Below are 16179 nucleotides of genomic sequence, written 5' to 3'. Positions count from 1 at the left end.
TAGACAAAAAAAAAGAGGTGATCATTAATGATTCGTCTTTTCTGGAATTCTAGTTTTTGGTGTTTTGATTGTTTGGGTTGTTGTGATTTCTTTTAAGATGTAAAATAAAAGTTTGTGTAAAATTAGTTTGATAAGTAAGGGATATAAATAGACGACCACAGAATTTGGGTAGGAAATATTTTTGATTATTGATGTTAGCACAATATAGATAATAATATAAAGGAAATTGTGTGTTGATTGTTTCTTACGAATCAATGAGGAGACAGATAACGACTCGAGTTATTTCTTTGCTAAGGTCAGAGCCTTGGACAGAGCGGATTTGCCCAACCACATCTGCGAGTTTAAATATCAGTTATGATTACGAAACATATTATAAACCCAGATGCAATATGATAATATACATGGGAGTTCTAGGTTTGTGTTCGCAATCACTTGAAAATTGTCAAACAGTCTAATTATGATTGGAGATGGATCTCAGGAGCACCCGTGATGACTTCATCAATAATAGTTGGTGAGATGAAACGAATGAGGAATGAATGATCAATTATCTTGTACATGCTTGAGCACCTAGCAACCTCAAAACGATCGACTTTCACAATGGAACCGACTTTCAAAGATGGCATGTAATGATTAGCACCTCCGGAGGGAATAAACCCATGAATCACGGAATCTGCAAATAATATTATTTAACAAAGAATCAGGAAATCAATTGAAAACAATTATATTAAATAAGTGTGATAAATCGAAGATTAACTTACCTTTTCATCAAGGAAGAAAATCGTGATTCCCATAAACTCACTGTCTGTCTTGAAGTTCAGGAAATCCCATAAGTGAAGAGGTTAGAGGCTATGCTCTGACTACTACAACCAACACGGAGAGACTCGAAGGTTGAGTGATGGATCCCGGGAACGCCGGTTTGAGGAACTGGAGAGGCAGAAAGACATTTTCTAGAAAATCTTTAAAGCTAAGAAGAATCAATGAGTTTTGTGGAGATGCAAATTGGGTTCATCAAAGATGAGAATCATATATATATATATAGGGTTTACAGAAAGGCTACAAATCAGGAACATTTAAGATCAAGCGATTTAAGATGGGGAGATGAAGAATTCACCGGTGAAAAAATAGATTACGAACAGACACACAACGCAACTCTGTAACTCAGACTTGTCTAAGATAATGATGAAAAGAACCATAACTCATGTTAAACGAAGACAGTTTACAATATGGAAAAACTATAATTGTTTTTTTTCATATAACGTGATGAACTTCATTTAAAAATGAAACTCAAAATACACTTGTAGGTCCGGCCCACAGAGAAAACCGAAGAAGCAAACCTTCATAAATATATATTAGTTTTGGCCATCAATGTACAAACTATCCTTTAGTTTAGTGGTATATATGTTGGTGTTTATATCTTAATAACCGGATTCAAACCACATGCTTAACATTTTTTCACACTTTTTAAAAGTGGGATCCACCAAAATACTGATGTGTCGTCTCAGGAAAGAGGGAACTGTACTATATATTATATTATAGATTTATTTCTTATGTAATCGAGATGACTTAGATCAAATATTAAACTAAAATTTACGAGGCATGTAGAATTATATATTATTGTCGTTAGAATTTTTACTTACACAGTAAAAAAGGTTAGGCATTACTTTTCAATTCTAAAATGAACGTTTCAAATTTCAACACTAAATCACCATGAATATTGATTAACCTGTAAAATCAGTATAAACATATTTGAAATAATAGCTGACTCCCCGGATGTGGTAGGCCAATTCGTTTAAGCACAGACGTTAGGTGCTATTACACTTCTAGTTTAAAATCCGGTGAAAGAAATGTTTTATAAATGGTATCATCAAGGACGGGCTCTGGGCCGCAGAAGAGACTAGACATGTTAACAGAAAAAAAAAAAATAGCTTACTTAACTAGTTAACTTACAGTTCGTTTTCATCTCCCATAGCTAGCAAGGGACTTGAGTTTATGATTCCAAATCAACAGTGAGGTTTTGAGTCAATACCAAACAAGATATGACCAAACGCGTGCTTACGTTAACAATATACTTGGTTATTGAAGTGCTGTCATGTCTACAGTTGCTGTATTTATTTAGATTTAAAATAAACCGAAAACGATTAAAATTAATGGAGTGAATGTAACAATATTTAAGTTGTCTCGCTATGCATTGGAATGCATCGCTATAAAGTAAGAATTATTATAGGTTGCATTTGTTTGGTGAACAACTTACGAAAATGTTATTTAAAGTTGAATCAATTAGGTTCCAAAGAAAGAGAAATTTTAGTAAACTAAGTTGAATAAAATGGAAAAAGGTTGAAACGTAACAATCGATGACGAACAGAATAAAATAAAATCTTAAGTAAATTAAAAAGATTGGAATTTGCATGACGAAAGCACACGTGTTGCTATTGGCATGCCTTTTTGTTAGTCTACAGTTTGGTTCGGCTGCCCATTTCTTTAAGAAATAGCATACCACAAGTACAATGAAATTGTAGTACATTTTTAATTAAGGTGTGACTGAATAATCCACCTTCGATTTTTGAATGTGTACCACTAGGCGCTAGCTATTGACAAGGAACTTCGAACGTATATGTACAATACAAGCATTTGGTTTTAAAGCTATGTCAGAATATTAAGCAATGCAGAAATGTGGCAGACCAAACTATTTATATGTCAAAATGTATAAGATTAGTTCAATTTGCTAATTATTTAACAATTTAGTCCATTATACAATGGCTTAATAACTAATATTAGGCTTTCAATATATTGAAGGCACAAGCCATGTTTCTAAATTAATCACAACGTTTTTTTCCTACGAATATACTTACTATTCTCAGAACTAAAATCTGAAATGGCGTCTGCTTTAAAAATGAGACCTCTGGTCCATATATAATATGAGATTACGAGGACTGACCTCACCTTTTCCCTATATTTTACAGAAACTTTGCATATACATATAGAGTAAGTATAAGTTTGGTGAGACACTAATGTTCAGACTCAAGTAGTAGTTTAAACAAGACTTTGGTTGCCAAACAAAATAGTTTGGGAAAAAACAGAAGCGCGATATATATATATGTATTAGTTTTTCTTTTTGTGCTAAAAATGTAAATGTCATTAAGTGAATAATGAAAGTCTGATTACAATAGAGATTGAAATCCAAACTGCTTAAAAACTGGTCTGATCCTAAAGCCCGCAAAAAAAAAAAAACATAGCATCAACGAAGCACTAAGAATGTTCGCATGAAAACAAGACGTAGAAGTAAAGTATTGCAACAAGCATCAACAAAAGTTCATTATACAAGCACTTCCTAAACCCATACCTGAACTAATCCGGCAGAGAGGAGGAGAAGGCTAATACAATTGAAATGTATTGGTTTGCCTTGTGTCCAGTAAAAAAGAAAAAAAAAACAGAAATTCATAACTTTTAGTCTAATACAACTGATATAAGCATTTAACGTCAAAATCATACTCACTGACTTTTGTTTTGAACAATTGTTTAGTTGAACAAGTTATCTGTATGTTCACACCAGAAACCAACTTTGTATTAACTATTTGAATGTGTATCAAGAGGAGATTTTTAACATAAATAATTAATGCAAAAAAATATAGATGTGTCTATTTGTACTGTAACTGTAAGTAAAGAAAGCATGCACGCAATCTTTATATTTTGGTACGTCATGTTCAATATCTATAACTTTAAAATAATTTTAAAACTCATATGTTGAGTATTATATATATACACAAAATATATAGTTGGTTAAAATGGATGTGCATGCTCATGTTTTTTTTTTCTTTTTCTGAGTTTATATATAATGACAAGCTACGCTACGTCGTGACCAAAAGTATGTAATGATAATACATCATTTAGATGACAGGTGATTAGTTTAGAATTGGATATGCTGACTCAGGTCTTAGTTAGTTTAGTAGTATATGTGATTGAAGAAAATTATTGGTGATTAACGTTACCAAATCATTACATGACGATGTGTTTGATAAATTGAAAACAATGATGGAATTTACAAAGTAACACCATTATAGGGTACCTACTCTTGGAAATATATAACTAATTTTTTAATTATACTATGTGAGTTGGTTGGTAGAAGATTTGCTTAATGGTGATGGCTTTTTCAAAGAGTCATGACTACCTAACTAATCACTCATAAGATCCAAACACAGGATCCATAAATTTATAATCCAAAAATAAATGCATAAATTAGTAAAGAAAATAGGCAAGTTGTGTGGATTTAGAAAGGATTAGACGATCACATTACATGTGCATGACGCACCGTTTGTTTACAAAGGATTAAGTACTACTCCATTTACTTTAAATCTTGCCTAGTTAAACATGCACAGTAACAGTATATCTATGAATAAAATATCATACTGAAAAGTTAAATTCAACTAATGTTTTTGGAGGTCAATTTATATTGTAATATTTTTAAGCAACAGAAGAAGAACAAAAGGTATTTGATGAGGTTAGTAAAAATGGTTTTCAGTCGTTACATATTTGTGGCTCTATATGTGGATACCACCATATGGCTAGGCTGTGTTTTTACATTTCATGGGCTAGTGATACGCTGTATGTGCCTTTTTAGCCTAAGCCCAGCCCTCGAGAACTATGAGTCTGTGAGTGTGTCTTGTTTTCAGTCCATGTAAATTGATACCAGCGGTGGGCCGGTGGTGACGGTGACTGCGATATACAGTCAACCAACCCTAAAATATACTCCAACATCTAAACATTAAATGGTCATCAAAATAATTGGGTGAAGAAACATTCAACATTGTGTGCATTGCAAGGAAATAAAACAAAAAAAAAACTAATTAAATTAACCATATTTAGTAGCAACAGTGTTTGTTTTTGGAGGAAAATATAATCGAAGCAACGGTTTGAACAAAACAAAACAAAACAAAATTGAAAAAGTTAGTTGGTGTTGGAGAATCTGATCTCAGGCTGCTACAATTTCATTATGGCCTCGGAGTTTAAGGTTTTCAGAAGCAGTTGTAACAATTAAAGTGTACTTTTCTCAAAAAAACATTCTCCCTCTGTTTCTGAAAGTATGATTTTCTAGATTTATTTTTTGTTCCAAAATTATAGATTTTCTAAAATTTTAAGGTATTTTTAGTAGTTAATGTTGAAAAGTTGTATAATTTTAAAAAACATTAATTGAAAATATTTGAATTGGTTGAATAATATTAGTTGATATTTATTGGAAAATGTATAGTAAAATAAATAATAAATTCAATTGTAAATATTTATTATATTCTTAATATACGTGAATATTCTAGAAAATATTTCTTTCAGAAGCGGAAGAAGTATTATAAAGATAAAAATGCCCGTAAATTGCCGTATTATTAAACCTTACCGATCTCGCATTTAAATGCATTCAAATCCCAATATCAGTTTTGCTACCACTAATTAATATCTGTCCAGTTTTATTCATTCCAGTATACTACTATGGGTCACCCACTCACCCTATATGCATTCAAGGCCCTAGCCGTCTACTTAGGAACTTAGGAGTAATTCCCCAAGAAATTTACCCCAAAATCTACGCGTCGTACTAAAGCCATCTCCAACTCAACTCTATTTTTTACTATAAAATAGAAAAATTGGATGTCAAACAAGTAATAAAAGGAAGATATAAGCCTTAGATAGAGTGTCCACGTAGGCGAAAATAATCGGTCAATGAGAAACTATATTTTTGCCATGTCACATTCTTTATTTGTTTTTACAAAATGATCCTTTAACTTTTTACTTAAACAATTATAACCGAAAATATTTTTTTAGTGAAATATATTATTTATATAAATATAAATATAATTTTTTTTTTACATAATAGATTGTAAAGAAATATCTAGTGTAAATAATATCATAATTTTATAAAATACTAAAATAAATTGGGCTGGTTTTCAACTTTCACAAATAAAAAATATTATTTGTAAACTTAGAAAAGAATATATCAAGAATATTCTTTTTAGGAGAGAAAATAGAAAAATACAACGGAGACAAATCCATCAAATTCCTCTATTTTAGAGAAAAAATAGAGGATACATTGGAGATGGTCTTAGGCATGGCCGACGTAAGCATGGCCGATGTAAATGATCGACGTTGAGATTTCACCTTTTCTGATTCTTACTATTCTAATGTTTCAATATAATTTGAATATTCACTTTGTTTTATAATATAATGGTTTAAAAGTATTTTTTGTTTCACTATATAAATTGTTTTTATATTTCGATGTAACTTCATATTTATTGGTTATTGTGTGGCCAATTAAATTATGTAAATTATTGTGTAATTGATTAAATTTATATATTAAATGACAGTTTTCTAAAGTAATAACTTTTAAATATTACAGATTTTAATTAAAACTTATTACATTTTGAAACAGATAGAGTAATCTATAAACTAACTCTATATAGATATGAGGACAAAATTGTAAAGTGGTCTCACCTTGAATTTCTCTCATCCTGTGCATTCCTAATTGGAAGGAGATAATCAACATATAATATTATGTTACTCTCAGTATATTAGAAATGCTCAAACCGTAAACCAATTAAGGATGATGCAAGGAAGACATAAAGATGTATTTCCAGTTATCACAAATATAGAATCAATTGACAACAACTTAATTATGTCCAGCGTAGGACAACAGAGAAGAGTTTCAATACCTTCTAATATTATAATATTTCACTATATTAGTGGCTAAATAAGTTTTCTCTACCACAAATACTCACTACATTCTTGGAGTTTAAGTTTTTCTATCTGATGATATTAGCAGTTTGATCCCAAAAAGAAAAAGAAACGGTCGAACTGTACATTGTAATTGGAGAAAAAAAACAAACAAAAATCAACCGAAGACTTTTAAAGTATATGAAACAAAAATTGGAAATAACAATTCTCTGCAATTAAAGAATAAGACAATAAAATTGTAAAAATACAAAATAAAACAAAAAATATACACAGAAAGAAAGATTTAGTAAAATAAAATCATAATATAATTTCCATAATTGATAGTGTTCAGGTACACTAAAAAGTCTAAATTTACAGCATACATAGTTTATTTACATCTTTAAACCTATTATCTAATTAAATTGATTCTAAAAAAAGTGCCAGCATGAAGAGTTAGAAAATATACGATAAAATATAATACATAACGTTAAAACTACGTTATCACTGATCACTAAAAAATCATGTTAGTAGTAATAAAAATGAAATGACAACACATTTATTAAAACCATAGAACGGCAAGCAACAAGGTGTTATTAAATATACAAACTATAAATTAAATATGCTCAACGCAAACACACATAAAAATGAGACATCATATTTGGATATATTTAAATATATTATATTCTTGATAATTTTAAAATTACTTAAAAAAACTAAATTATTAAAAATCAATATAAAAATAAAATTAAAGCAATATTTTGTAACGTTAAAATAATAAATGAATAAAAAATATATTATGTTAATAAAATAGATTTTAGATTTTAAAGACTTCTAATTCATGTAATATTACAAAATTCAAAATTTGTTTATTACAATTAATATTTTATCATTAGATATATTAAAATAATATTCTAGATCAATATTCAATTGTCAGTTTTCAACTGTTACACGTAAAAAATATTATTAAGTACCCCTTTTTTTAAAGGGGGTTTTATATTTTAAGTAGGTTATTGGAGTACTTTTTCTTTTCGTGAATTTATTCGATATGAGATTCCGATCTTTTGAACTAAGACAATTTGGGGGTGATTGGTAGTGTCTGTAGAAGCTGTGGACAACCTTTTTAATTTCTACAGTCATTTTTAAAAGCAATCGTGTTTTTATTTTTAAAATTGAATCCAAAGCTAAAACATTAAAAAAGGAAATATGTTAGCTTTAGAAAGCACTTTCTCTAGAGCTTTTGGGTCCGATTGGTAATGGCTGTAGCTTTAAATTTTTTCTGTAGAAAAAAATCTGTAGATTTTTTGCTGTGGCTTTAAATTTTATTGATGTAGAATTTTATGGAAAGCACTAAAAAATTGCTTTGGATATTTGGCTCTGCAGAACACTTGTGCAGCTGTAGGTTATTTCAACAGTTGTGGTTTCAAAAAAAAATTTTAAGCTTGATTGCTCTGAATTTGATGCTATAGAAATAAATATGGCTGTGGACAGCACCTACAGCAACTACCAATCACCCTATTTATTTAGTGCTCTGAAAAATTTCTACAGCAAAAATAAATTAAAGGCAAAACTAAAAATTTAAAGCCTAAATCTTAGAGCAAAAAATAGAAAGCTACAGCTTCATCCAATCAAACCCTTTATGTTCTATACATAATTATATTTTTTTTACATAACTCTAAAATCTCGGACTTGATTCTTCATATTTTATTAGTTAATTGTGTTACATATAATAGAAATTCTTACTTCAAACTAAAAATATATAAAAAATATCAAATTCAAAAATTAGTTATATATAATTTAATATACAAAAATTCACATACAAATAAAAATGATAAATGTAACAAATTTAAATATATTATCCGCGCGTAGCGGAGAAAGGATCTAGTGAAGTAAGAAATGCTTCAATTCAACTTCATATCTCACTCCATAATAAATTTACTTCATTTATGGAGTAATCTAATTTTTGTTTGTTCATTACTCTATTATGGAGGGAAAAATACCGTACAGTTAAAACATTTTTATTCCAAATCCATTTTTACTCCGTTTTAGAAAAAAATGGAGTTTTACATTGGAGATGCTCTCAGCGAGAAAATAGTTAATAAAATTAACGTTTCGTTTGGTGACATTCTTCATTTGTTCCAATCAACAACTTCAAATAATAATGTAAAGCAAAAAAAAAAAACTATCCCAAGTAAAAGTCCCTCCCTTTCGTGGGGTTAAAGATTTTTGTTCTTCGTTTAGTTTTTAGTGTAACTTAGTATTAAACTATTAACTAATGTTAGAAACAACTATTAACTAATGTTAGAAACATGTAAAAAGCACCAAAAGCATTCATTATGCAACATGTCATCAAATAAAATGTTTACGTATACTATTTTTTTTTTTTAATCAAGAACCACTTTAAGTCAAAAAATCTGTGAATGCTAAGAAATTATAAAGTGTTAGCGTATTTATGTACATGTATTTTGCACAGTGTGTGTTAGGGTTGAAATTTATGAGCTTTAGTTGTGCTGGTGTCCTAAGAATTAGGCTATCATGCGTGAGCATCATCACTTCCTAACCTTCTAAAACATTTATGTACGTTAACGTTTTCAACGTTATTATTAAAGGCTCTTGAATGCTAAAACCTCCTTTTTCCCACACGAACTCAAACTGATTGGTTATCCCATCAATACAGTTTTTGCAATTTTACTTCTTTCTATTGCTTATACTCTTTTAAGAAAAGAGAGTGTTGTCAAACGGCAACTAAACTATACGCATTCTACCAAAGTAAAAAAAAAAATAGAGGAAATTATCAATTCGGTTTGCTTGCTGGCAGCCTGGCACATGTTCCCGTAAATTAAAAAGAGATACTACATCACAAAAAAAAACATGCGACTCATTTTAAAGTGAAACTATTGTTTATATATGGTTATATAGATCATACAGAGTTTTTGACCCAAAGAAAAAGAATACTGATCAGTTCGAATTGAAATTAATTGAAAACTACGTCAATGATTTAATTAGTTGGATGAACGAAAAAGTTCGTTGCCACGCCTTTGGAAAACCCACGTCATAGACTCATACGTATGTCCGAACGAGTTTACGACAACCTTATTATGTCTCTTCAAGTTTATGAAATTAGATTGATGTTGACAAAACTCACGCTACGTCCTAATCAGGCGGTAAAATCGAACCTAGCGAATTACAAAAAAATCGGAGACTACCGAAACATAGTCTTTAATAAAATTTAATATATTTATAATATGTTTAGCTAATTTTAAACATGATGACACAAATTTTTAAACATAATTATATACCTTTTTATTCTTAGATCAGGGTTTGTTTGATACAAAAAAAAATCACCAAATGCAGTATGTATGTGTTTGTTTTTGGCTTGAACAATGGTTTTGGACTGAATAGCTAAATGTAATTATTTGGTAATTAATGAATAATTACACAAAACCTGTCAATAATAAGTAAAAAATAATCTGATGCGTTTCAATTTTACGCGGACAAAAAAAATATTTACACGGTCAATGCAGGAATTATACAGTCAACGCACTCTTACGCGGATCAATTAGAGTCAACGCTTTGTTTCACCGATTTGGTCATATTCGCCGTAGTCAAGTTTCGAATAACACCTAAGTGGCTGCGTGGCCGCGTTTTTGAACGGGATTTATTACCATTATCTTGTGCTGGTATTCTTGTTACTTTCTTGTATCAGCATTTAAATTTAAATATGCATATTATGTTCAATTGGAAAAGTAAAACTTACTCCGGTATATTTTGTATTATATAGATTGCTATTTTTTCAGAAGTATAGATAACTATATTGAAGTTAGCATTCTCTACAACTTCAAATATACATATATATATATATATACTGTTGATTTTGACTATATCACAATAGCGAAAAAGTTAAATTTAAAACTTAACAAAATAATATAAATTGAAATCGAAATCTTAATTTAAACCCTAAATTTCTGATAGTTAAACCCTACAATTTTAAAACATACTATAAACTACTAAACCCAAAAACATACAACAAATATCTATACTATTAAAACAAAAGTCATGACTTAATTCATGTGTGTTTTTTTTAATTTGGACCACCCTTAGAAAGTTGTTTAAATTATTTTTTTGTATAAATATTTCAGCTATTTGAATATTCTATAACAAACAAATCAAATAGATATTCCTATATTTTTCTCTCAAATTGTATATGAATAAAAATCTTTTCATATCTTTTTACAATATAAAACATATTTCATTTTAATTAAAATAAAGCTTTTAAATATTCAATCAATTTTGTATTTGTTTAAAATAAATGTATATTTCATTTTTCACTTAAACAAAAAATTATTTTTTTAGTTAATTTCGTGTTTATTTGAAAATTAAATATATATTTCATTTTAACTAAAACAAACTTTTAAAATATCTAATTAATTTTTTGAAATTATAACTAATCTCATGTACAATATTTTACTAAATTTACGATACTAATTTAATATAATAATTTTCAATTAAATTTTTGATTCTTAATCAATAAGATTTTTCAATTTACAATTTTATATCACATGATTTAATATATGCTATCACTGAAAATTCAAAACATATAAATTAAGTTACTGTATGTGAACTATAAATTTGTTGTGTTTTAAAATGTTATATTAAAAATTTTGTAATATGTTAAATATTATAGTTAGCCATGTAAAATAAATAATTATGTGTATAAAAATGAAAATAATCACCCACACGGTTGTGCGGATCGGTTAATCCTTATAACTTAAATTCTTGCACTCTATAATACTCCCTCTGTTACTAAAAGATCTATATTCTAGTTTTTTCACACATTTTAATAAAACACATTAAATTTGCATATTTTTTTGTGTTTATCTTCTTTCCACAATTTTAAGCCAATAAAAAACCAATTAGTGCAATTAAGATTTTTGAAATTTGCAATTAGTTAATAAAATTTGTATTGAAAATGTAAAAAATGAATCGTTTAGGAACAAAATATTTTTCTAGAATATGTATCTTTAAGGAACGGAGAGAGTATAAACTAAATGGTATATTTACTCAGTATTAAAATAACATTTATATATTTTTCCTGTTTTGTCTTGTACTATCAGTTAACTGTAGCCGAAAATTGGTATTCAGCAACAAAAAGAATATAGGTGACCGTAAAGCCATACAGTATGTTATTTGCCTTAAAAGAAGTTTATTTGCTTGTAATAAGATTTCGAAACTCGAAGAAAAAAATACTTTAACCAATATAATTGATCATAATACCAATGCCTGGTTTAATCTCAATACTACATTCATAGCAATACCTACTTCATTAAATATATTTGACGTGCCCAATACAGCAGAAGACGAAACTGCATTAAACATATACTCCGATGTCTACTCATCAATGCGTAGTAAATCATCAATGCGTAGTAAAGATAGATGTTTTTATGTTTTTACACATATTAAAAAAACATATTAATTATGTATTATTTTTTGAAATGATCAAATCTCAATACTTTTTAACCAATAGTTTTTCAATAAATTCAATTAATTTTATTGAAATTTGTAATTTTTAATAGAAAACATTAAAAAAATTATCTTTATAAAACAAAAAGAAATCTATAAAACTTCTATCTCGATGAAACAGAAGAAGTATGACAAATGAAGAGGAACAAGAGGGGTAAATATGTAAATTAGAGAAGCTGAATCTAGGTGGAGTTTCCATGCACTTAAATGCGTTCTTCTTCGCATTTATTACACTTTGTGTTTGCTTCCTCCTTGAATTCCTCCCTCCATAATCTATTTATTTATCCATTTAGTTGTATTGTACAGAGGTAAAATAAAACGTATATCATCATAAAATATTAAAATCGTGCAATGTCCAAGAGCATTATATGCATGAATTTGTTCGAATCTCCAAGTTTTTTTTTTTCACTGAAATTTTATTAAACGGGTCATGGTTCAAACCGGACCAAACCCAACCTAACAAACAAACAAATGCCCAAACATAACAAACTCTTTGGGCCGTAAGCCCAAAAGGAGCAAACCCGTTGAGGAAGGCATCCACGCGTCCCACCACGTGGACGAACGCCCGGCGTCCTGAAACACGGGTCAAGGAGAGAGCGGACCGCCTTCCACCGGCGAAGAAGGGAGACTCGACGGAACTCCACCGTCAAGCAGAGCCTTACCGATGAAGAACAACTAACTAAGAAACCATCTTCACGGTTGTTCAAGTCGCACACCCGATCTATGTTTCCAGAAGAACTAATCGCCTACAATCGATCCCATCACCGTTGATCTTCCTGCTAGAAAAACTGTCACCTTTAATGATAGATGGAAGCTCGAAGATGAATCGGCTCGCGAGGAGGAGAGGAAGCGATGACATCGAGGCTGAGGAAAGAGAAGCGATTGGACAGAGAAGAACGGGAAACATCGATCAACGAAACCGGGAGAACCCCGGAGTAAAACCGCCGTCGCCATCGAGAAGAGCGCGACGCGGAGTCAAAAGCCGGACAGCTCCGTTGAAGAGACCGCAAGCCACCGGAATCAAAAGCCGGCTATACTCGTCGAACTGATCGAGTATACCATAAGCAGAGTCGCCAAAAGAGACTGGCGACAATCAAATGAGCTTTATCTCGATCTCTTCTTCGTGAAGGATCTTAGAGAGAGAACGAAGAAGAGAGAAGCCCTTTTTCTACCCCGAACACTTTCGAATCTCCAAGTTCTTAATTACACATGAAGTTGAATCTTTCACGGTGAAAACAAAACAAGAATTATTTGCATAACGTCAATAAATTGTCATGCTAATAAAATCATAACTTACACCACCATACTAATTAAGTAGTTTTATTATTTTCTAATAATAAATGAAAGAAAGTGATAGGCTTTAAATTTGCTATAAGAGCATCAACAATGCAGGATATTAAAGGGGTTTTTAATTTTTAGACCCCACAGAAAACATAAAAACCGGTTTCAAAAGGCTTCAGATAAGGATCGATCGTTGCATTATTCGCGGGCCCACCAACACGTGGCGATCCGCGATTGGTGCGCTTTTTAATTTTTTAATTTTTTTTTAATTAGACAAAAAAAATTAAAAAAAAAGTCTAAGAAACCACAATGTGAGTTCTAGGGATAATGCTGCTCTAACTGGCCACGTTAACTGGAGACTCTTTCGTCCTTCGTCTTAGATGTTGTCTCCATCTATATAACTCTCTCTGCCTAACAGTCCCCATAACTATCTCGCTCTCTCTGCTTTCTGCTATGACTGCTGACGTAAGCTATATCGTACGGATACTAGGTAGGTACAACGACGATCGGATGACGGTAAAGGATTCCTCAGGACCGGGATCATCGGTGGCGCTAATGACTCGTGATCTCCTCGGAAGCGCCGGTTGTGGAGGAGACGATCATGCTCTGGAGCTTGATCTTGACCTGAAAGTCCCCAACGGCTGGGAAAAGCGTCTCGACTTGAAGGTTCGTTGCTTTGCTTTCTGTATAATTTGTTTTTATTTTTTTCTAAAGAAAAATTTGAAAAAAATGCTCTCTGAACGTTTCAAATAGATGTGTGGAAAATTAAAACATTAAATGTTGTAGTTGTTTGTAAATTGTAACAATCAATCTGATATTTAATGGTTTTTTATGACAGTCAGGGAAAGTGTATCTTCAACAATGCAACTCAACGAGCTCCTCTTCTCATCTCCGTCATTCAGACCAATCCAACCAAACTGTTCCAAGGTTTCAAGATTTAAATGATCCACCGGTTTCGAGTAAGCCTCCGGCGAGACCATTGTTAAGTCTCTTCGACGACACAAGTCTTGAACTGAAGCTAGTCCCTTCTTCATCACCACCTTCTTCTTCTTCTCTCTCTTTACCATCCTCGAGTTCGAGTTTCCAGAGTGTTTGCACACTCGACAAGGTGAAATCAGCTCTGGAGAGGGTGGGGAAAGATTCATCCGAGATGATAAAGAAACGCAAATCGCCAGAAGACGGCGTTTGCGATCTTATCGCAGAAGCGTCGTCTCCGGTGGCGTATGTATTGGTGATGAAGAACAATCCGAAGTGCCCTAGGTGTAACTCGTTTGTTCCTTTGGCAACCATGAAAAAGACTAAAATTGATCTCAACATATCTTTTTAATATCGTAGGTTCAAGTTCTGTAAATCATAGGTAAATCGGGGGTTTAATTGAAAATAATGGGTGTTAGTAAAATTGCTTTGTTGATCTTGTTTAAAGTCACTCTGAAGAGGTGCCAAAATGTTAAATCGATTAGTTGGCCAGCCAATATGTTTTGATTATATTTAATCTAGCTGCACTCATATTATGATAATTTTTGTTGCATAACTCTACTCCTGCTTATTCCGCATCTTTAATAAACATAAAAGTTATTAAATTAAGTGTTTATTTTTGTCAAAGGAATGACCTAAAGTCATGTATTAGTTCGAAGTTAGTTGAAGATGTATACGTTTACTTCTTTTTGTTCATCGCAACCGATTATTAAAATCTCTCAAGTACACATTTTGGTGCTGGATTAATAATTAAGGAAACCATATGATTTACGATATTTAATTAATATTCCGTACCATTTCTACTTTTTAATTAGTGTATTTTGTTTCGAATGAAGAAGTTAAGTGGAGTATGACGCGTTTACTGTAGGCGTAACTGACGAATAAATGCGAATTTAAGTGGAACGACGAGTCATTAAAGTTTCACTGACTTTATGATTATCCGAGTCCCTTAGTTGGATTTCTTATTATGTAATTAGGATTTAAAAAAAAAAATTACCTATTAAATTAAGAAACGTAATTAAGCTCCATAAGAAACGTCTCTTACCTTTATCTCTCTCTCCCCGACTCATCTCCTCCTTCACGATCCATCCTCTCGATCTCTCCAAAACCCAGAAACAACCACTCAATCGTCAAATCAGAAATCACCTATCCCTCAATCTCTCTATCCAACTCTGTCTCCGCCGCCGAGGGCAACTCTGTTCTTCGGGCTTCATCACCACTCTTAACAGAGTTGACTGAACACAACACAGTTCGAGTTTGAGTTGCTGGATTCAGTATCCAACATCCAATGGCTTCATCTTTATCTCTCATCGTCCTAAGCCCTCATCTTCAACCAGGGGCGAATCAAGACATAAAATTTACTGGGTGCATCAAGTGTATAAAAAAAAGAGTTATTCTTGGGTTCACCCTAAGGTTCACCAACCAATAGAAAATTGTCATTCTAAATCTAGTATCTTTTAATTAAGGAAACCAAATAACTTGGCAAATTATATTATTTTTTCAAAATAAAATTTAAAAATAAATAAAATAATATATAAAAAACGAATTCAAATAAAAAAAATGTTGTCAACAAAACACTAAACCCTAAACTCTAATACTAAACCCTAAACTCAAATCCTAAACCCTAAATCCTTGGGTAAACCCTAAATCCTTGGGTAAACCCCTAAACCCTTGGAAAAACACTAAACATGTTGTCAACAAAACACTAAACCCTAA

General features: G+C 31.1%; 1 protein-coding gene across 1 annotated transcript; it reads left to right on the top strand.

The window, feature by feature from the left end:
- Nucleotides 1-13841: 13841 nt before the first annotated feature.
- LOC106310532 lies at nt 13842-15017 on the top strand. The gene is made up of 2 exons (XM_013747763.1): nt 13842-14154; nt 14327-15017. The coding sequence occupies exons 1-2, from the start codon at nt 13942-13944 to the stop codon at nt 14813-14815; spliced, it is 702 nt and encodes a 233-aa protein (XP_013603217.1). The 5' UTR covers nt 13842-13941; the 3' UTR covers nt 14816-15017.
- Nucleotides 15018-16179: the final 1162 nt, after the last annotated feature.

This window comes from Brassica oleracea, chromosome C8, assembly GCF_000695525.1.
Source record: "Brassica oleracea var. oleracea cultivar TO1000 chromosome C8, BOL, whole genome shotgun sequence".
Lineage (NCBI taxonomy): Eukaryota > Viridiplantae > Streptophyta > Magnoliopsida > Brassicales > Brassicaceae > Brassica > Brassica oleracea.
Note: the sequence above shows the minus strand (reverse complement) of the source record. Positions and strands in the feature narration are given on the sequence as shown.